Genomic DNA, 22,052 nt, shown 5'->3' with positions numbered 1-22,052 from the left:
ACATGGTGAATCATTCTTCCTCCCTGAACCGTCTAATGGGGCAGTGGGGAAGTAACTTGCCTAGGGAGCAGGAGGCTGTTGGTTCGAATCCCCACTGGTATGTTCCCCAGAATATGAGAAAACACCTATATCGGGCAGCAGTGATATAGGAAGATGCTGAAAGGCATCATCTCATACTGGGTAAACCTCTCCTGAATTCTGCCAAAGACAACCACAGGGCTCTGTGGGCGCCACGATTCGACACCGACTCGACGGCACAAACTTACTTCACTTCCTCCCTCCCCCACCCCGGACTTCTGCCTAGGTACTACCACATCCCCATCGGAAACCTTCCCGACGACGTCTCCACCTTCGGCACCGACCTCTTCTTTTCCCGCCACCTCCAGCGCCACAACCACCTCCTGTGGCTCTCGCCCACCCTCCGCCCAGACCTGGGGGGCAGGGAGGCAGACGACAGCCGCCTGGTCATGGAGTTTGACGAGAAGGTCTCTGTGGAGATCAACCACCCAGGCTGCTATTCTACAGGTGAGGGGCCGGAGGAGCCGCCTCGGTCCTTGCTGGTCGTAAACCCGTGGCCAGCTCGGACTATGGTGGGGCCTGTTTCCGCCAAATCGGAAGGTTTTCCTAAGCTACTTCCTTGGCTACCAGAAATTGAGACAGGTAACACAGAAACTACTATGAAATAGTATTGATGTTGTCAGAAGAATGGAAGTGGAAACTGGCAGGAATATCTTCCTAAGATGATTCCATGCCGAGAGTATAACCAGTTGTTCCTTGTCACCCTAACCCTTGCTCCTATGCCAAAGCGATGGCAGTTTGATCCGAATTACAGGTAGGGATAAAGAAGGAACTTCTCCCAACTAGGGATCTGCATGAATCGTTTCGGCAGCAAAACGATTTGAGTTTCCTTGGCCGAAATGTTTTGGCGAGGGTGGGGGAGTGGGTGCTTTTAATGGAGGGAGGCAGGTCTTACCTCCTCCTCCGTCGCTCTCCCGCCACCCCAGTGTGGCACTATCCATATCAAACATCCCCGCGCTCTGTTCTTAAGAGCAGTGCCGCGTATGGGTTTCCTGTTTCGGAAGAGGAAGTTTCCTGGTCCGAGCATCCTGCTGGAATCATTGTCACATACATCTTGAGTGCTCAGCAACACTGCTGAGCACTCAAGATGGAATCTGCACACGCAGGGACGCCTTTTACATGATGGCGGCTGCAGGATCCTGGGAACAGGGAACTTCCTGTTCCTGAACAGGAAGCCCCCGCATGGCTCACTTCTAAGGACAGAGCTCAGGAATGTTTGCTGTGGATAGCACCTCACTGGCATGATGGATGGGCAGCTAGAACCTGCCTTCCTCCGTACTTTAAAGCGCCAGCTCACCCTTTTTTTTATCCAGCTGTGCATAAAGTGCTTCGTTCACATGCCTGCTCCCAACTCTGCCTCGCTGGGGTGCTGGCTGTCGGGGCGGTGGGGAGCTGTCCCCCCCCCCGGCTGCCTGCCCCCGATCTCAGCCCCTCTCTGCACGTTGGCAGTGTGCGTGGAGCTGGACATCCAGAGCCTTGCCGTGAACACCATCCTGCAGTCGCATCACGTCAACGACATGGAGGGCGCCTCCAGCATGTGCATCAGTTTCGACGTGATCCCGCAGGCGTCGCTGGAGGACATGGTCACCGGCAACCAGGGGGCCAACGTCCCCGCCAGCTACGACGAGACGGCCCTCTGCTCCAATGCTTTCAGGTGTGGCCCCACCCCAGGGCTTTGCAGGGGCTGCAACACACACACACCCGGGAGAGAGGATGGGAGAAACCCTGCCGTCTCCGCCTTCCAGCCTGCCACGCGGCTTGAATCATCCGGTGGCAGCTCCTGCCGCCTCTGTGCATGCCGTGAGGTCTATCCGGACTCTTTGTCCCCTCGCAGGGTCCTGAAGAGCGTGGTGGTCGGCTGGGTGAAGGAGATCACTCAGTACCGCAACGTCTACGCCGACAACCAGGTGATCCACTTCTACCGCTGGCTGCGCTCCCCAACCTCTCTGCTCTTCGATCCAGCGCTGCACCGCATGCTGCACAACATGATGAAGAAGCTCTTCCTGCAGTGAGTGGCCCCCGTCCCGTGGCAGCGGGTTCCATAGACTAATTCTGTGTGTTGCGGAAAAGTACTTCCTCTTATCAGTCCTGAATTTTCTGGCTTTCATTTTCATGGGATGACCCCTGGTTCTAGTGTGAGGGAGGGAGGAAAATTTCTCTCTCTCCACACCATGAGGAATTTTATACACCTCTATCATGTCTCCCTGTAGTCGCCTCTTTTCCAAATTAAATGCGGCCCAGATGCTGTAGCCTTGTCTCACAAGGAGGGTGCTCCAGGCCCCTAATCATCTTGGTTGCCCTCTTCTGCACCTTTTCCAGTTCTACAATGTCCTTATTAAGATATGGTGTCCAGAACTGTACACAGTTCTCCAAATGCGGCCACACCATAGATTTCCATAAGGGCATTATAGTATTAGCATCCTTATTTTGTTCTCCACTCCCCCAGTTTGGAGAGATCCTTTTGGAGTGTTTCCTGCCTCTGCAGCACCAAGGTCACCTCTTTATCTCCAAAGAACACACGGGACAAAGTCAGAACCTTCCTGTCTTCTGCACTCCAGTGTTGTCCACTAGGTGGCAGTTCTGGTGTGCTCGGGAATAATGCCTGTTCTTACACTCTGGTAACAGGGATCACATTTCATGTATTTTTCCAACCGCTGGCTTTATCAATTGGTGATTTTAAATTTAAAAATCAATTCTCATTTAAAAAACCAAAGCATTGGGGTGGCAACTGTAGTCCTGCCTCCCTCCTTGAGGCCAGCTGCAAAGCCTGCCCTTGAAGACTCGCAGAGTTCGGCACTTTCCGGACTCTGTGGTCAGGGTCAGAAGGCGCTGCAGCATTTCTTCGAATAGCCAGCGGGCTGATCTCCTGCCTATCAGCTGGGCAGCAAAGTGGGGCCACTCAAAGGGACTCCTCTCACGATCGGCATTGGGGGAGGAGAGCTGGTCTTGCGGGGATTGATTGATTAAGTGCCATCAAGTCGGTGTTGACTCTTAGTGACCACATAGATAGATTCTCTCTTCCACATGGCCTTTCAGGTCTCTCAGTGGTGCATTCCTTGCTGTCGTCATCGAGTCCATCCACCTTGCTGCTGGTCATCCTCTTCTTCTCTTTCCTTTCACTTTCCCCAGCATTATAGATCTTGCGGTAGCAAGCATGAATTGTCCCCTCTGCTACGGGGTCCACCTTGATTTGCATTTGAATGAGCGGTTTGTGGTGGTGGTTGTTCATTTTTGGTCACTAACCAGAAAAATACAGATACATAAGATTCATAAAAACATTCAAAAGGAAAAAGAAAAATAAGAAACTCAACTCAGAGTATAATAGCAGCTATCTTAGGAACATAGGAAGCTGCAATATACTGAGTCAGACCACTGGTCTATCTAACTCAGTCTTGTCTACCCAGACTGGCAGCAGCTTCTCCAAGGTTGCAGGCGGGAATCTCTCTCAGCCCTATCTTGGAGATGCTGCCAGAGAAGGAACTTGGAACCTAGATGCTCTTCCCAGAGCAACTCCATCCTTTACGGGGAATCTCTTACAGTGCTCACACATGTAGTCTCCCATTCAGATGCAACCAGGGCAGACCCTGCTTAGCAAAGGGGACAATTCATGCTTGCTGCCACAAGACCAGCTCTCCTCCCTTCAGTATCTACTGTCTTCAGTAGATAGTAGTGTTTGACCAGTCATAAAATGGTCCTATGAATTCTGCTGACAGACTGAACTTGGCGACTACATAAGAAATCTTGTCATCGTGATCTGATAATAGATGGCATACATAGAAATCATCAGAACAGTTTTCAGCTCTCCATACCAGTGTGTTCTCTCTTTCCCCCCCCCCCCATCTGTGTGCGTAATGAGTTTTGTTCTGGGTGGCAGTATCAAGGCAGTGTGTGCACATGTGCATTCAGAATGAGGCCTTCCCGATTCAACCTGAGCGGGGTCGAAAATTTAACTGAGCAGACATCAACAAAACCTTTGTGCATGCACACATGCGCACACCTTAGAGGGAACACTGCTCCGTACCCAACCTAGTTACATAAAAATAAAGCACTTGGGTTTGGGTTTGGGACTGGCATCCTTGTTCCTTGCCTCCTCCCTGAAACCACATCGTCCTCTGCAAACCGTACAAGCCCCTTGGATGGGAGAGTTCTGCTTGGGAGCTGGGGATCCACTGCCAGACTTTGTTCTGCATCCCCACTTGGTCATAGCTTAAATCTCCCCATCACCCCTGCTGCCCTGATTTGCCTCCCTGCCTCCTCCCTCGTCCCCTTACTCCCAGATTGGTGGCAGAGTTCAAGCGTCTCGGCTCCTCGGTGGTCTACGCCAACTTCAACCGGATCATTCTGTGCACCAAGAAGCGCCGGGTCGAGGACGCCCTGGCCTACGTGGAGTATATCACCAACAGGTGTGTTTGGTTTCGGGCGTTGCCAAGGGGTGTGGAGGCTGGCCAAATTGTGTCCCCTAGCCAATAAAATATACATTCTTCCCTTGCCAGTCATGAGGGTTCCGTTCCAGGAAAATGCCACGGTTGTTGAATTCGCGGTTGGCGAGCAGTTGAAAAAAATACGGGGTTAGGAGAACCGGGGTTAGGAGAACAGCTAAAAATCAAAGAAAAAATACCACAGAATTGCCAAGAGTTAGCAAGAGGAGTGAGCAGATTGAACCTCTGGGTACTTCTTGACCCACCCACCCCCCAAATCACTAAAAGTCACTTTGAATTGCGAGTCGTTGGCAGGGTCAGTGGAATGAACCCCGCCCCCCCCAAATCTCAAAAAAAAAAAAAATCTCACCAAACCATGAATGCTCAGGGTTGCGGTTGGTGAGACCGAACACAATCTCCCAGTCGCAGATACTCAAAACTGCGACTGGGGAAACCGGGATTGGCGAAAGATGACTGGAATCTGACAATCCTAACCGATAGAATTCGGAATAGGTCCTAAAATATAGCTGGCTGTTGAGTTTAAATAGTAAATACAGATACCTGTTCAAACACTGAACAGAAAAAATTGCCTATAGATTGCAGTAGTGGGCGGCATATGAATATGTTAAATAATAATAGTATATTTCTTGTTTGCACAGTCAGACAAGTGTTATTGACTGGTTTGTTTTATCCAGACATCGAGTCCTTCCCAAGGACCTGGGATGGCTGAATTTTATTATCAATATTGTTGTTATTATTATAGTTATCATCACAAAATAATATATTATATATTTTTATAGCTATCGTCGCAAAATGTTCCCAGTAAAGTTGCTTTTTGTAACTGGCGGATGGTGATTTCTGTAGCCCCAATGGTGTTGAGGTGCTCTTCAAGTTGCACCTAGGGAGCTAATTACTACTGGGATGATGATGATGATGATGATTAAACCATAACCCCACTTCTTAGAACTCTTTAATAGCGATAATTCTCCCCCGCAACCCTAATTGGTATTGCAAGCCAATGTTGAGAACCATTGGTGGGGGCCAGACGCTTCCTGCCTCGCCGGATAACTGCTGCCCTCTCTCTCCCAGTATCCACTCGAAAGAGATCTTCCACTCTTTGACCATTTCCTTCTCGCGTTGCTGGGAGTTGTTGCTCTGGATGGACCCAGCCAACTATGGCGGCATCAAGGGCCAAATGCCGTCCCGTCTCCACTGTGGGGAGGTAAGAGGCCAGCCGAGAGGGGCAAGCGGGGTGGGGGGAACGGGGAGTTTAACCTACCGTGGTTGGGTGAACATCCTTGCTTTTGACCATTACTGGGCATACTTAGTCATAGGAAGCTGCCTTACAGAGTCAGACCCTCGGTCCATCGAGCTCAGTATTGTCTACACTGACTGGCAGCAGCCTCCCCAAGGTCTGGAGGCAGAGTTAGCAGGAGAACCCCTGCTAACTAGGCAAAGAGGCACCTTTTAATGTGATGATTGTCTTTATTGAGCAGGGGGAGAGCAACCAGCCCTATCCACCCCCGGCACAGTACCCCTCCGGTGACTGTTGCTGATGTCTATTTTATGTTACTTTTTGGATTGGGAGTGCTTTGGGGACAGGGAGCCATCTTATTATTTCTCTAGTAAACTGCTTTGAACACTCTTTTGTTGAAAAGCGGTATATAAATGTTGTTGAGTCCCTCCTATGGGCTTCCCAGATGCCTCTGGTGGGCCACTGTGGGAGCCAGGATTTGGGGCTAGATAGGCCTTGCGGGGCCTGATCCGGCAGGGATGTTCTTATGAACGGCAAAAGCTTCAGAACAGGGGAGAAGGCGATTGGGAGGTGAACGTAGGTCGTGGCCTTGATTTTTAAACCCTTGGTGGCAGGAGATCAGCACGAACCAGGCAGCAGACAAAGAAGACAGGGAGGAGGAGGAAGAGGAGGAGGAGGACAAAGACCAGGAGGAAGGGGTGGGAGAAGAGGACGTGGAGGACCTCCTGGAGAACAACTGGAACCTAGTGCAGTACCTGCCCCAAGCAGCCTCCTGCCAGAATTACTTCCTCATGATCGTCTCGGGTAAGGCTTTCCGGCTCATCCCCCAGTGAGCGCGGCGGGAAACTGAATTAGCCCCCAGCAGTGTTCCTGCTAACGGGTTCCCGGACGTTGTGGACTACAACTCCCAGAATCCTCAGTCCCAAGTCCTTGCAGCTGGGGGTTCTGGGAGTTGGAGTCCACAACATCTGGGAATCCCTGTTAGAGGGGACGCTGGCCCCAAGGTCCCCACTCCCCCTGTGCCCAAACTCCACTTGCATTCTGCGGTTCTGCCGATTTGGCGTACGGTTCGTCGGATCCAAGAGACCCTGGCAGTCTCTCCTGTAAGTGGAGGTCCCAGACGCTGCTGACGACAACTCCCAGAATCCCCAGCCAAAGGCCGTTGCAGCTGAGGATGCTGGGTGTCGTAAGCAATATCTAGGGATCCCTGTTGCAGGGAACACCGGATCCTGACCAGGGTGAATCAGCTGCTGGGGGGTGCGGGGGGCAGAGCTGATCATGGCAAAGACTATGCTGGGATCTTCAAGGCCGCAGAGCACACTGCCGCACCCCAGGGGAAGAGAGGCTGGCAGGGTGGAGGCTGAGCGTGCTCTGTTTCCTGAAAGCCTAGTTCTCCCTCAGAAGAGGATGGCATCTGAAAGGCATGATGGGTTGCCACGACCTCCTGCTCCGAGACAGGGCCAATCAGAGAGCTTTTCCTCCTGTAGCAGGAGGGAGGGGCAATCCCCTCAGGCTCCAGTCTTTGCCCTGTCTCGCTCCGGCAGGGTCGTATTTAGTGCTCTGGCTAGTCCTCTCTACTTTTTCTCTCCCCTCCTGGGTGACTTTCGATCAGGAGGGCTATTAACTAAACCTTCCTCACCTACTGAGCTGAACCAGTCAGCCAGTTTTCCTAGGCTTGATATCTCCTCCTGGGCTGTCCCAGTCAGGAGGCTTCTCTCACTGGCGCTACCCGCTCGCGGCTCTTCTCCCGCAGTGTCTGGGGATCCAGGACGACAATGGCGTCCGATCTCGCGCAGCCTGAGAGGGGGGTTTCTCCCTCCCTCTCAGAGGACTCCGTGGCCATGGCAGTCTGCAGGGATGAGTGGGCTGCGGCCACAGCTCCCGCGCCCGGCACTCATCCGCAGAAAAGAAAGAAGATTAAGAAGGCGGTGAAGGGCAAACGGCCAGCGACGCCACGAGCGACCAAGGGCAGCGCTCCTAAGCTTCCCACGCCGCTCGCAACGGAGGAGGGACCGCGCGCCTCTGACACGCAAGTCCTTTCTGCCACCACCCCTCCACCTTGTCCTCCGGTCACGGGGCCCTCGGTTGTGGAGACTCCCTGCCCCTCGGGCGCGGAACCACCCACAAAGCGGCCGCGTTCTTCGGCTGCGGTCTCTGTTGGCGCAGAAGCGCCTGAGGAGGACATACCTCCCAGTTTCGCTGCTCTTTTAAGGAGGATCGTCTCAGAGGAGTTCGGAAGGCTGCTTCCCGCCCTGGCGGGACAGCTTCCCGCGCAGCCCGCTACGGCCGCCATCTTGAATGGGCGGGAAAGCGGAACGGCTGCCGCACCCGCCATTTTGAGCCCTCAGGGGATCGTTTTGCCCGGTCCTCCCCACATGGCAGCTGCCCCCTGCGAGTTGGGCCCCCCGACTTTGAGCCCATGCCTTCCGTGTGGCGCTTTGCCCCAGGCTCCTCAACTGGGGTCGCGGGGCCATCAACCCTCGATTCCCCCATCAGAAGGGGGAGTTCCGTCAGAGGGCTCGGATTCAGATAGAGAGGAGGGCGAGCTGTCCGGTAATGAAGAGGAGCCAGCTCCCACTCCGCATGCCCCATACCGCCTGTTCTCCACTCCCGATTTTCCGGTGCTCTTGCATAAGGCCCACAAAACATTGAAATTGGGGGGTGTGGTGTCTCCGTCGCAGGATGTCCCTGAGGGGGACCCTGCTGTTCTTCCATCTCTGCAGGCCCCCGAGGTGGTGGTGCCCTGCCCTCAGCTCTTTTTGGACTTGATACACTCAGAATGGGATCACCCCACTGAATGCAAGGGGCCCCCCCCAGGGGTTAAGCGCCTTTACATGACCACTAAGGTAGTGATGGATAAGCTTCAGGTTCCCCCAGTGGATGCTGAGGTAGCAGCTCTAGTTACTGGCGCTGTATTGCCAAGGGATGGGGACGAAGTTTTGCGCAATCACGACGATAAGAAGTGTGACGCTGCCCTGCGCAGGTCCCACGAGGCTTCTGCTTTGTCTTTGAGGGCGTCCATGGCAAATTCCATCTTTGCACGAGCCTCAGTGCTGTGGATTAAGGAACTCCTGCCACTGGTGCCCCCTGAGCTGTTGGCGCTAAGGCAGGGCCTCAATAAGCTGTATAAGGCCTCGGCCTTCATGGCTGACAGTTCTCTAGATGCCGCTCAGCTCTCCACTAGAGCAATAGCTTCAGATGTGACGGTTAGGCGCCACTTGTGGCTTAAACATTGGCGGGTTGATCAGAAATCCAGATCTAATCTAGCCACGTCAGCGTTTAAGGGGGGGAAACTGTTTGGGGAGATTCTGGACCCTGTGTTGGTCGAGGGCAAGGACAAGAAAAAGGCGATGCCCTCATCGGGGCAGCGCCAGGAACGTAAACATTTCTCTTCCGCTCCTTCCTTCTACAGGGGTTTCCGGTCTTCCTTTCGCCCCCGCCAGGACAGACAGGACAAGTTCTCCTCTTGGAGAAAGTCACAAGGTTCTTTTCGGGACACTGCAAGGCCGCGTCAGACCGCTCAGAATCAGAGACCTGGATTCAAGCGCCCTGCGGCACAATGACGATTGCCAGGACTCTCAGGTGGGAGGCAGACTTCAGTTCTTCGCCCGGACCTGGGTAATCACGTGCTCAGATGCCTGGGTGTTACAGACTGTGTCCCAGGGCTACAGCCTGGATTTCCTCTGCCAGCCCCTCGACCGCTTCCTGGTGTCCCCGCGCTCCAAAAAGCAGAGCAAGCACGCACTGATGCTCTCAGCGATACGCCATCTGTCAGACATCAAAGCGATAGAACCGGTTCCTCCACAGGAGGTTGGGTGTGGCGTTTACTCCATTCTTTTTCTGGTGCCAAAAAGGAATGGAGAGTGGAGAGCCATACTTGACCTGAAGTACGTGAACCGGTTCCTTCGCACGAGGCGTTTCCGGATGGAAACCCTTCGCTCCATTCTGCTAGCGCTCCAAGGGGGCGACTTCCTGTCCTCAGTGGACCTAAAGGAGGCTTACCTCCACGTCCCCATTCTCCCTCAGGACAGGAGGTTTCTCCGGTTTATGTATGCAGGAGCGCACTTCCAATACCGGGCCCTCCCCTTCGGCCTCTCGACTGCGCCACGAGTGTTCACCAAGATCATGGTGGCACTCGTGGCGCACTTGAGGGTCAAGGGGGTTCACTTATACCCCTACCTGGACGATCTATTGATCAGATCCCCATCCTACCAGAAGGCATTGAGGGACGTGGAAGAGACCTTAGTGGTCCTTCAGACACACGGGTTCCTCGTGAACCGTCAGAAAAGCTCCCTTTCCCCCCGGAACCAAATCCTGCACCTCGGGGCTGTCATAGACTCCGTAAAGGGCACGGCCTGCCTGTCTCTGGAGAGGCGACAAAGGTTGTCTGCGTTGTGTCGGAGAGTCCGCTCACGCAGCCAGCTGGATGTGCTATCCCTAAGTCAGCTGCAGGGGATGATGGTCTCGACAATAGGCATAGTCCCCTGGGCCCGCCTACACTCACGCCCGCTCCAATGGTTGCTCCTACCACTTCAGGATCTAGTGTCCGCTCAGTCCCGACTGAGGGTTCATCTAACCCCGCGGGTCAGGAAATCCATGGACTGGTGGCTGTCGCCAGCCCTGGCCAAGGGTGTCTCCTTCCTGCCGGTGCACCGCATTCTGGTAACTACAGACTCCAGCCTCCAGGGGTGGGGAGGGCATTGTCTAGGCCAGGTGGCACAGGGTCTGTGGTCCCCGTCCGATCGGGTACAGTCTATAAACTGGCTGGAACTGCTGGCCATTCGGTACGCCTTGCTCCATTTTCTCCCCCTGATTCGCGGTTCCCACGTGCTAGTGAGAACCAACAACGAAATGGTCAAAGCTCATGTCAACAGGCAGGGGGGAACGTGGGCATGGCCGCTGATGCGCGAAGCCTCACGGCTTCTGCACTGGGCAGAAAAGAACCTAATGTCCTTAGAGGCAGCACACGTCAGCGGGGTGTCTAACACGGTGGCGGACTGGCTCAGCCGGACCCAGCTGGACCAGGCATGGTGGGTCCTGGACGAACAGGTGTTCCACTCTGTCACGGAGACGTTCGGGACTCCCCTGGTGGATCTGTTCGCCACACCAGCAAACACCAAGGCACCCAGGTTCTTTTCCAGATACCCAGCACCAGGGGCCGAGGGAACGGATGCTCTACTGACTCTGTGGCCAACCGGCCTGCTTTACGCGTTTCCGCCACCAGCCATACTCCCGCAAACAGTCAGGCTGGTTCGACAAGATCGGGCGGAAGTAGTCTTAGTAGCTCCGCGGTGGCCGCGCCGCCCATGGTTTTCAGACCTGGTCTCCCTGTCGCTGGTTCCCCCGATGCCCCTGGGTTGTCATCCACAGCTGTTACGCCAGGGGCCTTTGTTCCATCCATATCCTCGGTGGCTGAACCTCCACGCATGGAGATTGAGCGGAGCACGCTAGTGGCCTGCGGGTATCCTCCGGCTGTCCAGAAGACTATTCTTGCCTCCAAACGCCCTTCTACGCTAAGGGTGTACCAGTCCACCTGGCGGGCGTTCTCTGCTTGGTGTGCTTCGGTGGGGTCCAGCCCCAGGTCCGCCTCAGTCGGCCAAGTTCTAGGGTTCCTCCAGTCTGGCCTGGACAAAGGGCTTACGCCGGCCACTCTCAAGCGGCAGATGTTCTCCATCTCCAGTACCCTCCAGGTGCCGGGAGCGCCTCCCCTATCGGCGCACCCCCATATCAAGAGGTTCCTCAAGGGGGCGGCGGCCCTCAGGCCCCCCCATCCATCGTTTTCCCACTTGGGACCTCAACCTGGTCCTCCGGGCGTTGGTCAAGCCCCCCTTTGAGCCTTTGCGTTCGGTTTCCTTGCGGCTGCTCACCCTCAAGGTTATTTTCTTGGTAGCCATCACCTCCGCTCGGCGGGTGTCTGATCTAGGGGCACTATCGGCCAGAAAGGAGCTATGCTTAGTATACTCCGATTATGTGGTGCTGCACACTGATCCGACCTACCTCCCCAAGGTCAATTCAATTTTCCATAGGTCCCAGAAACTGGTCTTACCTTCCTTTTGCCCTAAACCTTCGACCCCTAAGGAAAAGGAATGGCATACGCTTGACGTCAGGAGAGCGCTTAGAATTTACTTGCGCCGTACCAAGGCTTTCCGGGTCTCCGATTCCCTGTTTGTCTCCTTCAGGGACTGTTCCCGGGGGGGGAAAGGTGTCTTCCTCCACACTGGCGCGCTGGATCTGCCAGTGTATCCGCTTAGCTTACGCGTCAGCCAAAGTGGCGGAGCCGGATGGCATTACCGCCCATTCCACCGTAGTGCTGCATCCTCTGCGGCCCTGGCGACCATGGCCCCTCTGGCTGACATCTGCAGAGTGGCCACGTGGGCTTCCCTTTCTACCTTCACAAAATTCTATAAGATCCATGACTGGGCCTCTGCCGATGCCTCTTTCGGCAGACGGGTTCTCCAAAGGGTGGTTCCGACATAGTTCCATACTCACGGTTCCCACCCTCTGTCTCTAGCAGCTATGGTATGTCCCATCATGCCTTTCGGATGCCATCCTCTTCTGAGGGAGAATGAATCGTTGGCACTCACCTGAATGGTCATTCTCCTCAGAAGTATGGATGGCATCCGACCCGCCCGACCGTTCGTATCTGCTTCTGTTTGCTTTCCGACTTATCCACCTCTCTGTTCCCTATATATGTGTGGGGAGGCTCTATTCTTCCGCGTTGTCTGTCTCACTCCAATGGGTGGGGTTTTTCCGCAAGAGTTTTTCTCAGCTCCTTCTTCTTCTGACGTTTTTCAAGTTACTTGTTGTTCCATCCTGTTTGGTTCTGCCTTTGATACTGTTTTTCACTAGCCGGAGCATCGGAGAGCTAGTAATAGACTGAAGCCTGAGGGGATTGCCCCTCCCTCCTGCTACAGGAGGAAAAGCTCTCTGATTGGCCCTGTCTCGGAGCAGGAGGTCGTGGCAACCCATCATGCCTTTCGGATGCCATCCATACTTCTGAGGAGAATGACCATTCAGGTGAGTGCCAACGATTCATTTTTCTGTGGCCTATTCCCCTTCCTAGCCTACATCGTTGCCGTGTACCACAGCATGAAGGAGGAAACGAGGCGCAACGCCCCCGGAAGCACCCCGCTCAAGAGGCAGGCGAGCAGCCAGGTTTCCCAGAAGCCCGTGGGGGAGACCGGCGCCATGCCTGGTGAGTGCCCCCCTCCTTGCAGTCTTTTGTAGTAAGGTAGGATCTGCTGGAAAGCTGGTGTCGCAGCCATGGGGAGGAGAGGTGGTACCCCAGGTTGGGAACCCGATATATTCTGTATTAGAAGCTATATAAGTAAACTAAGAACATCAGAAGCTGCCTTGTACCGAGTTAGATTCCCTGGTCCATCTAACTCAGTATTCTCTCTAGATCAGGGATTCTCAACGTTGGGTCCCCAGATGCTATTGGACTTCAACTCCTATAATCCCCAGCCAAAGGCCACTGGGGCAGGGGATTATGGGAAATGAAGTCCAATAACATCTGGAGACCCAACGTTGAGAACCCCTGCTCTAGATCAGGGCTGCTCAACTTCAGCCCTCCTGCAGATGTTGGCCTACAACTCCCACAATCCCTGGCTATTGGCCGCTGTGGCTGGGGATGTGGGAGTTGTAGTCCAAAAACACCTGGGGGGGGGGGCCTGGCTAAGTTGAGCGGGCCTAGTCTACACAGACTGGCAGCGGCTTCTGCAAGTTGGCAGGCAGGAGTCTCTCCCAGCCCTATCTGGAGATGCTGCCAGATAATTTCACACCTTCTGTATGCAAGCAAAAAACTAGTATTTTTATAGAAGTCCTTCTCTCATATTTATCTTTGAAATATTATCCTTACAAATCCCCTCGTGCTGCTCATGTCTGGCCTTGCAAACAACCGTTTCCTGATAGAGCTTAGAGCTAGTCTAAATACTGGGGTGTCCAGGGTTGTCAACATAGACAACCCTGGTTCTGTTCATGCCCTCTTACACCCTCAAAATGCCATAGGAAGAAGACATTGCTATCATGTTGGAGGGGAACTTTCTCTACCTGCCAAGGTACAACCAGTGCATATAAGTCCTTGTACCCTCCTGTCCGCCCCCCCCCTCCCCTCCACAGGCACGATCACTTTCTCCCAGGAGTATGTCTCCAATGAGCTCACCCAGAACTTCTTCACCATCACCCGGAAGATCCAGAAGAAAGTGAGCGGTTCCCGGCGCATGACAGAGCCCTCGGAGATGTTCCCGGCCCTGCCCGGCTCGTACCTGGTCCTCAACAACCCAGTGCTGGAGTTGGTTAAATACGTCTGTCAGGTGAGAGGGCAGTGGGTGGGCTGGTCCGCTGCCCTTGCTGGTGCCCTGACTGTGAGGCGGCAGAGAGGCTGTGAGGTCACAATGAGGAGGAGAGGCATCACATCTCTGTCCTCTCCTCCCACACACCCAGGTGCTCTCTCTGGACACCAACATCACCAACCAGGTGAGCAAGCTGAAGCGAGACCTCCTCCGTCTGGTCGAAGTGGGGGAATTCTCGGAGGAGGCCCAGTTCCGGGACCCCTGTCGCTCCTACGTCCTCCCAGAGATGATCTGCAGGACCTGCAACTTCTGCAGAGACCTGGACCTCTGCAAGGACCCCGCCCTCTTCCAGGTATCGGATGACCTACAAGCAAAAGAGGGCTGCTGCTAATGTACTCCAGCCGTGTAGAAACCTAGGAAGCTGCCTTCTACCAAGTCAGACCCTTGGTCCATCTAGCTCAGGATTGTCTACACCAGGGTTTCTTAACCTTGGGCCCCCAGATGTTGTTGGACTACAACTCTCATCATCCCCAGACATGGCCTTTGTGGCTGAGGAAGATGGGAGTTGTAGTCCAACAACATCTGGGGGGCCAAGGTTAAGAAACCCTGGTCTGCACAGACTGGCAGTGGCTTCTCCAAGGTTGCAGGCAGGTATCTCAACCCTGCATGCAGTTGCTCGTCCACTGAGCTTACAGCTCTATCCCCTAAGGGTATTATCTTATAGAGCTTGCATGTAGTCTCCCATCCAAATGCACACCAAGGTGGACCCTGCTTAGCAAAGGGGGCAACTCATGCTCACTACCACAAGAAGTCCGGCGCTCCCAGGAGCAGGGAACATAGCTTGCCACCTTAGCATGATTCTCAAATCTCATGTCCTGGAACCTTTCCTTGTGTGTCTGAAAGGTCTCAGTGTGGACACTTGGATCAGTGGCCTCTCCTTACTCCTAAGCAGAGTGCCCTCTGAGCTCCTGGGATCGGGACCGGTGCTTTGCAGCATCATGCCCTGCCTGCCCAATTCATAGGAAGCTGCTTTCTACCGAGTCAGGCTCTTGTTCCATCTAGCTCAGTATTGCCTACACAGGCTGGCAGCGGCTTCTCCAAGGTAGCAGGCAGGAGTCTCTCCCAGCCCTATCTTGCAGATGCTGCCAGGGAGGGAACTTGGGACCTAGATGCTCTTCCCAGAGCAGCTCCATCCCCACGGGGAATATCTGACAGTGTTGACATATATAGTCTCCCATTCAAATGCAAACCAGGATGGACCTTGCTTAGCAAAGGGGACAATTCCTGCTTGCTGCCACTAGACCAGCTCTCCTCCTATGTTCAGAGCCTGTTGATTTCAGAGCCATGGTCCATTCTCTCTCCCTCCCTCCCTGCCTGCCTCTTGCCTTCCAGGATGGATCCATGCTGCCTAACTGGGTGTGCTCCAATTGCCAGGCCCAGTACGACTTGGAAGCCATCGAGATGGCCTTGGTGGAAGCCCTGCAGAAGAAACTGATGGCCTTCACCCTTCAAGACCTGGTGAGAAGGAGGAGCTTGTTCTGGCAGTCTGCCCTGCTGGCCTACTCGGGCCGGTGGGATCTGTGCAGAGCTGGCCCTTGACTTTCCTTGAGAGCAGACAGCCTCGCTGCCGTGTGTCTTAGCAGGAATGTGCCTCTAAGGCAGGGATACCCAACCTTGGGTCCCCAGACATTGTTGGACTGCAACTCCCCAGGGACACCTGGAGACCCAAGGTTGGGGACCCCGAGATACTCAGCTCTCTCGTTAGGTTCAGTCTGCACCCCAGCGTGGGAGGAATGGATGTAGGTTTTTGCTTTTTGTGTTGAGGCCAAACATCCCATCACAGAGCCAACAAGCCAGGGGCCACAGGCTAGAATGCTTTCCTCTGACTTAACAGTATGCAGGGTGGGTGTGTCCAGGAGCAGTTTTACCATGGGAATGAGCTGCTTGTCTAGACTGGCCTTTGCAGGGGATCGGCCCCTTATTTAGCAGAGAAGCCCGGTTCTTATTTAGAGCCTTTTTTTTTAAGAGCCTTTTTTTTTAAGAGCCTTTTTTAGCAGAGAAGCCCAGGGGAGCGGCGAGAGGCACCTTTAAGCATAAATTAGTAGCAACATAGGAAGCTGCCATATACTGAGTCAGACCATTGGTCTATCTAGCGGCAGGGATCGGCTCTGCCACTCACCTGGTTGCCACCGGAGAATGGGCTCCACGGAGGCCAGGTGAGTGGTGGACCCGATCCCCCGCCACAGGGAGTGCCAGGCAGCATGCTGCTGCTTGAAGAAGTTTGTAGGTATGTCAAGGTATACTTGAAGAAGTTTCCAACATAGATAGAAAGGCCTGCACCCTGTACTAGCTACCTCATGGTGGGAAGGAGGAGCAGAGAGAAGAAAGAAGGGAGTCTCCTAAGAGTATCTGTCCACCAATCAGAAGGGACATCGAGATACAAGAGAGAACAAGGGGGCAGTCTGATGCTTTCCACTTCCACTCCTAATGTCCCTAGTGGTCAATAGGAGGAGTTGGGGTTGAGAATGGATGCCTATGGAGTCCCATCTCCAGTAGCCTTGACTAAGGGCTACTCAGTTCCCATACATTTCTGGCTATTGGCCACTGTGGCTAGGGATTGTGGGAGTTGTAGTTCAGAAACAGCGGCGGGAGGGGTGGCTAAGTTGAGCAGGCCTGGTGTAGAGAGAGACACCGGCTGAATTGTCCTCCCTCTACCCTAGCTTCTTGTCTATAATATACATAGGGAACGTAGAAGCTGCCATATACTGAGTCAGACCCTTGGTCCATCTAGCTCAGTATTACACAGACTGGCAGTGGCTTCTCCCAGGTTGCAGGCAGGACTCTTTCTCATCCCTATCTTGGAGATGCTGCCAGGGAGGGGACTTCGGACCTAGATGTTCTTCCCAGAGCAGCTTCACCCGCTTAAGGGGAGTATCTTACAGTGTTCACGCTTATAGTCTCCCATTCAAATGCCAACCAAGGCAGACCCTGCAAAGCAAAGGGGACAAATCCTGCTTGCTACCACAAGGCCAGTTCTCCTCCCATGCAGCCTGGCTCACTTGCTGGAGTCGCCTACGGACATCTGCAGTTTCCTTCGGTTGCACCCCTTGGCTTTGTTTTTCTCTCTTAATGGCACACGGAGTCTGGCCCGTGGCATCCCGAGCCCTGCTGAGTGGATGCCCACCTGTTGACGCGGTTTGTGAGGTTCGGGGTGGGGAACAGCCTTTCTGTTGCTTTTGACCCCGCGGCTCTGTGCTCAGGAGAGACGCTGAGTTTGTCCCCAGTTATGAGCCCCTCAGGGCAGCAAATGAAGCTTCCAGACGTGCCAGACTCCTGATCCCACGTCTGTTGCAGGTGTGCCTGAAGTGCAAAGGCATCAAGGATACCCACATGTCTGTCTACTGCAGCTGCGCTGGGGACTTTGACCTCCTCTTGCCCACCAAGGTACGTGTTGACACCCCTGCTTTGGATGCAGGCATACTCATCCTCCCCCCCCCCCCACACACACACATGCATGTAGGGACAATGGAGCGGAGAGGACAGGACAAATGTCCCAAGACAAAAGGGGACGTAAAGGCACCCCCTCGCCCGCCCCACTCCATTGCTCCTTCCCCACCCCACTACCAAGACATCGACATGCAGCCTAGGCATGTGCACAAAACCCGTTTGCCCAGTCCGGTTCGAATCCGAACCGGATTCAAACCAAACCGGGCGTGTTCGGTTTTGTACCCTTGAACAGGGGGGCCTGCCTCAGCTCAAATTAGAACCAGTTTGGGCCCGGTTCGAGGGTGACGAGCACGGTTACAATTGTTTTTTGACTTAGCGCCGTCGAGTGCTTCAGCAACCTCCCCCCACCCCCTTCAAGTTTCCCCAGGCTGTTTCAGCTCTATGTGCACAGTGGCAAAAATAATGGCCGCCGTGCACACAAACTGGGCCGAAAGGGCCCGGGGAGATGTGGGGGGCAGAGGACCGCCCTCCCCCAAACTATCGAAGCCCTCGGCAATGGTAAGTCCAGATGGTAAGTCATTCTTTTTAAAAAAATAAAAAAAAAACCAATTGTAACTGAGCTCATCACTCTCGAACTGGCCCGACACATTTGGTCCAACCCCGATTTCTATCTGGTTTGCACATCCCTAATGCAGCCCCTTGCCGGAGGAGGCGGGGGGACAAATATCCCGTCAAATACCCCAAATGGAATGGGGGGGGACAAATGCCCCTTGATGTAGATAAAGGAAGCATCCAGCTGATGGAGAAAGCACTTGGCCAACCAGAGAGGACAAGGGGATGCCAGGTGCCTGTTCCCGCAGTGGCCTTTCCCCCCTCTGGATCGGGGTGATGGCATAGGGGAAGAGGCGTGGCCAGCATGCTATGGGGCTTGTCCCCAGGCTCCTTGTGCCGACACAAATGTGTTGTCCTCCAAACAACCCCCACCCGCCTGCCTCCCTCCCTGGCAGACCTTCCTGGAGCAGCTGAACGTCTTCCGCAGCATCGCCCAGCACTACAACATGGCCTTCCTGCTCGAGAACATCAACTGGCTGCTGCAGATGAACCCCCGTCTTCTCTCCTGAGAGCCCCTCCCCCAGGCCAGGCCTAGCCCCCTGGGACTGGCTGCCGCCCTGGACCCCGGAGCTCCTTCCCGGGCCAGGCTGGTGGCATCCTGTTGTGTTGGGGGCAGCGATCCGGGGAGACACGGCGTCTGCTCCAGGGTGCAGGCAAGCAGGCAGGGCGGGTCCTGCCATCCAGAGAGCGGCGGCATCGGACCAGCCAGACTCCGGGAACGAGCCCAGCGGGGTGTGCACTTCTGCTCTGTTTGCTGAGCTGTGGGTCAGGATGGGAGGAAAGCTGTGGATTATGGGGCTCTTTGGATGCCCATATATTATTCTGTTTTATTTCGGGGGGGTGGAGAGAGAGAGAGTGAGTGTGTGTGTGTGTGTGTGTGTGTGTGTTAATGCTGTAAATAAATGTTTGTTTTTCCAAATCGGCCCTTGCCCGTAATTTGGACCTTCTGAATTGATTTTTCCACTCTTCACAGTTAAGTTTCTTAAAACAAATGGGATGTGGCTAAGTGTAACAAGGAAGTTAAGTGTAAATGGAGTTGATGTGGCAAGTGTGTTGGTGTCTGCATTCCAGATTTCCAGAGAACCGTCCCTTTTTTCCCCTTCTTTCTTTTTTTAAAGCCTCTGATATATTGCTCATTCACGATGGGCTAATTAAGTTACTCCTCTGGTGGACTGGGGGGCTGTGTTCACACTTGCAGTGGCTTTATCCCATTCCCCCAGAGTTCTTAGCCTTGGGTCCCCAGCTGCTGCTAAGACTACAGCTCCCATCATCCCCAGCCACAATGGCCAAATGCCATAGCTAAGCAGGGTCCGCCCTGCTTGCATATGAATGGGAGACTGGAATTGTGAGCACTGGAAGTTATTCCCCTTCAGGGGGTGGAGCCGCTCTGGGAAGAGCAGAAGGTTCCAAGTTCCCTCCCTGGCAGCATCTCCAAGAGAGGGCTGAGAGAGAGATTCCTGCCTGCAACCTCGGAGAAGCTGCTGCCAGTCTGGGTAGACAATCCTGAGCTGGATGGACCAATGGTCTGACTCAGCATATGGCAGCTTCTTATGTTCCTGAGGAAAGCTAGCTTCTCAGTGTAGCCATGAAATTGCTTCCATGCAGTAGAACTTGCCTAGGAATACAGCAACTCCCCCCCCGCCAAAAAGGGGCTAGTCTGAAATGGTTCTCTAGCCATAGGTGCCAGGATGCCCGACTTAGGGCCTCACAGTGCCATTTCCTTGCCTCCTTCCAGCCCCCTTCCTCTCCCCACAACTGTCAAGCATGTTTTCTCCAGTTGCCCATTAGCCCATCAATTTCAGGGGTGGGGGCAGCTTCCCTGACCTACTCTGAGGAGTGGAGAGTACAAAACAGTTTCCACTGATCATAAATAAGTGAGTGAGGCATTAGTGCTCCTAATGGACTCCAGAGATTCCTGGGCAGACCCGGGCAAAATGGAAGGAGACCAAAGCCCACTCCCTGATGCCGCCTCTCCCACAGACTGATTTCTGGGTCATGATCCTATATGAGAGCAGCCCTGCAGGATCAGGATCAAGGCCTATCTGGTCCAGTCTCCTGTTCCCCACAGTGGCCCACCAGAGGCCTCTGGGGAGCCCACAAGCCAGAGATGGAGCTGGAGGTGGGGAACGTAGACTGTCCTCCCCAAATTTGTCTCGGCCCCTTTTAAAGCCATCCAAGCTGGCAGCTGTTGCCACATCCCATGGCAGAGAGTTCCACAGATTAATGGCTACTAGTCTGAGAGCTATCGGCCACCAGCCTCAGAAGAAAGATGCCTCTAAATACCAGTTGCAGGGAAACAGGAAGAGAGAGGACACTCCACAATTTTTGGTCTGTGACCCCCATCATTCCAAGCCCGTGACCAATACAGCCCTGCCCCAAGAGGAATATCCCACAGCACTCTCGCATCCAAATGCCAACCAGGACAGACCCTGCTTAGCAAAGGGGACCACTCATGTTCACTCCCACAAGACCAGCTTGTCTCCCAGGCGTCACAGCTGGGAATTATGGTAGTCCCAGAACATATGGGACCCCAAGGTTGGGAACTTAGTTTTAAAATGAGTTTTTAACCTGCTTTGTGTTTGTTTTTTGTTTTCTCCCTTTTTGTCTGTTTATGATTTAATGTGTTATGGGTTTTTTATTGCATGTTTTAATCCTATGTTGTGAGCTGCCTAGAGAACAATTTGTTATGGGGCACCTAACAAATAAAGTTTATTATCATTAATAATATGTATTAATATTATTTTTTTATTTATCTAACATATTTATTTAACATATTTTTATACTGCCCAAGCTTACATCTCTGGGCGGTTTACAACAATATCACAATGTTATTATTTTATTATTAATTAATTTTGGGAACGGCTGGCCTAGCCACTTCTCCACCCGCCTTCGCTTGGGAGCCTCTCCCCTCCTCCTCCCAAGTAATGCTTGGGCCCACGCGGGCCCCCCAATCCGAAAGCACAGCAGCCTGCTTGAAAGGGGCAGAGCTCTTTCCTCGCCACTGACTCGCTTAAATCCCTGGGAAACCGAATCCAGCAGCCTTTTCGCCCCCTTTCCTCCCAGACTGGTAACTGGAGCTTTCCCACCAGGGCAGAGTAACTTGAACCTAATTGGATTGTGGAAGAGGCATGATCGAATTAATGCCCAGTCTTTGGGCTGCTTGATTCTCTTCTCCCTGGGAAGGCTGGTCAGAAGTGCTAGGTGAAAACATCTTGGCAAAGAGGCTCTCCCCCACCCACCCACCCCGGCAGGTAATCTGCACTCTTGCTGGCAAAGTGCTCAGGAGATGCCGAGGAACTTCTCCTCTCGAGTAGTCAGGCAACCGGGAGCATTTTCTCTGCTTTGTGCATCTCCAGTGGCCATTGAGGCTGGGGGTGATGGGATTTGTAGTCCAACCATAGCTGGACCCTCTAGCTTGGGAACCCCGGGCCTAAACCATTGGTCTTCAACTGGTGAGTCAGGACCCACAAATGGCCATTTGAGAAGGAAAAGCCCCTATACCATGGGTGTCAAACTGAGGCCCTCCAGATGTTGCTGGCCTACAACTCCCATCATCCCTGGCTACTGGACACGGTGACTGGGGATGATGGGAGTTGTAGGCCAACAACAGCTGGAGGGCCACAGTTTGACACCCCTGCCCTATACCATTAGTAGCTGAGTAAGGTAAGCTAAAGTTGTGCCGTCGACTCGTGGTGACCACAGAGCCCTGTGGTTGTCATTGGTAGAATACAGGAGGGGTTGACCATTGCCTCCTCCCGTGCAGTATGAGACGATGATGCCTTTCAGCATCTTCCTATATCGCTGCTGCCCAATATAGGGGTTTCCTGTAGTCTGGGAAACATGAAACATACCAGCAGAGATTCGAACCAGCAACCTCTGGCTTGCAAGTCAAGTCCTTTCCCCACTGTGCCATTAGGTGGCTTTTTAATAGCTGAGTAGGAGAGGGAATAT

At 53.8% G+C, this 22,052-nt stretch overlaps 1 protein-coding gene across 2 annotated transcripts in view; it reads left to right on the top strand.

The window, feature by feature from the left end:
* Positions 1-20,826, top strand: part of POLE (DNA polymerase epsilon, catalytic subunit) — a 66,775-nt gene extending 45,949 nt beyond the window's left edge. For both annotated transcript variants that reach the window (XM_053280337.1, XM_053280339.1), the window contains exons 38-49: positions 305-525; positions 1,528-1,732; positions 1,913-2,086; positions 4,356-4,481; positions 5,586-5,718; positions 6,366-6,555; positions 12,815-12,946; positions 13,870-14,063; positions 14,194-14,394; positions 15,435-15,560; positions 17,397-17,486; positions 18,497-20,826. In XM_053280337.1, the coding sequence (XP_053136312.1) occupies positions 305-525; positions 1,528-1,732; positions 1,913-2,086; positions 4,356-4,481; positions 5,586-5,718; positions 6,366-6,555; positions 12,815-12,946; positions 13,870-14,063; positions 14,194-14,394; positions 15,435-15,560; positions 17,397-17,486; positions 18,497-18,610 (1,906 nt within the window). In that variant the 3' untranslated portion in view covers positions 18,611-20,826. The remainder of the gene's footprint in view (positions 1-304; positions 526-1,527; positions 1,733-1,912; positions 2,087-4,355; positions 4,482-5,585; positions 5,719-6,365; positions 6,556-12,814; positions 12,947-13,869; positions 14,064-14,193; positions 14,395-15,434; positions 15,561-17,396; positions 17,487-18,496) is intronic.
* The last annotated feature ends 1,226 nt before the right edge of the window (positions 20,827-22,052 follow it).

Source organism: Hemicordylus capensis, chromosome 15 (assembly GCF_027244095.1).
Source record: "Hemicordylus capensis ecotype Gifberg chromosome 15, rHemCap1.1.pri, whole genome shotgun sequence".
Taxonomy (NCBI): domain Eukaryota; kingdom Metazoa; phylum Chordata; class Lepidosauria; order Squamata; family Cordylidae; genus Hemicordylus; species Hemicordylus capensis.
Note: the sequence above shows the minus strand (reverse complement) of the source record. Positions and strands in the feature narration are given on the sequence as shown.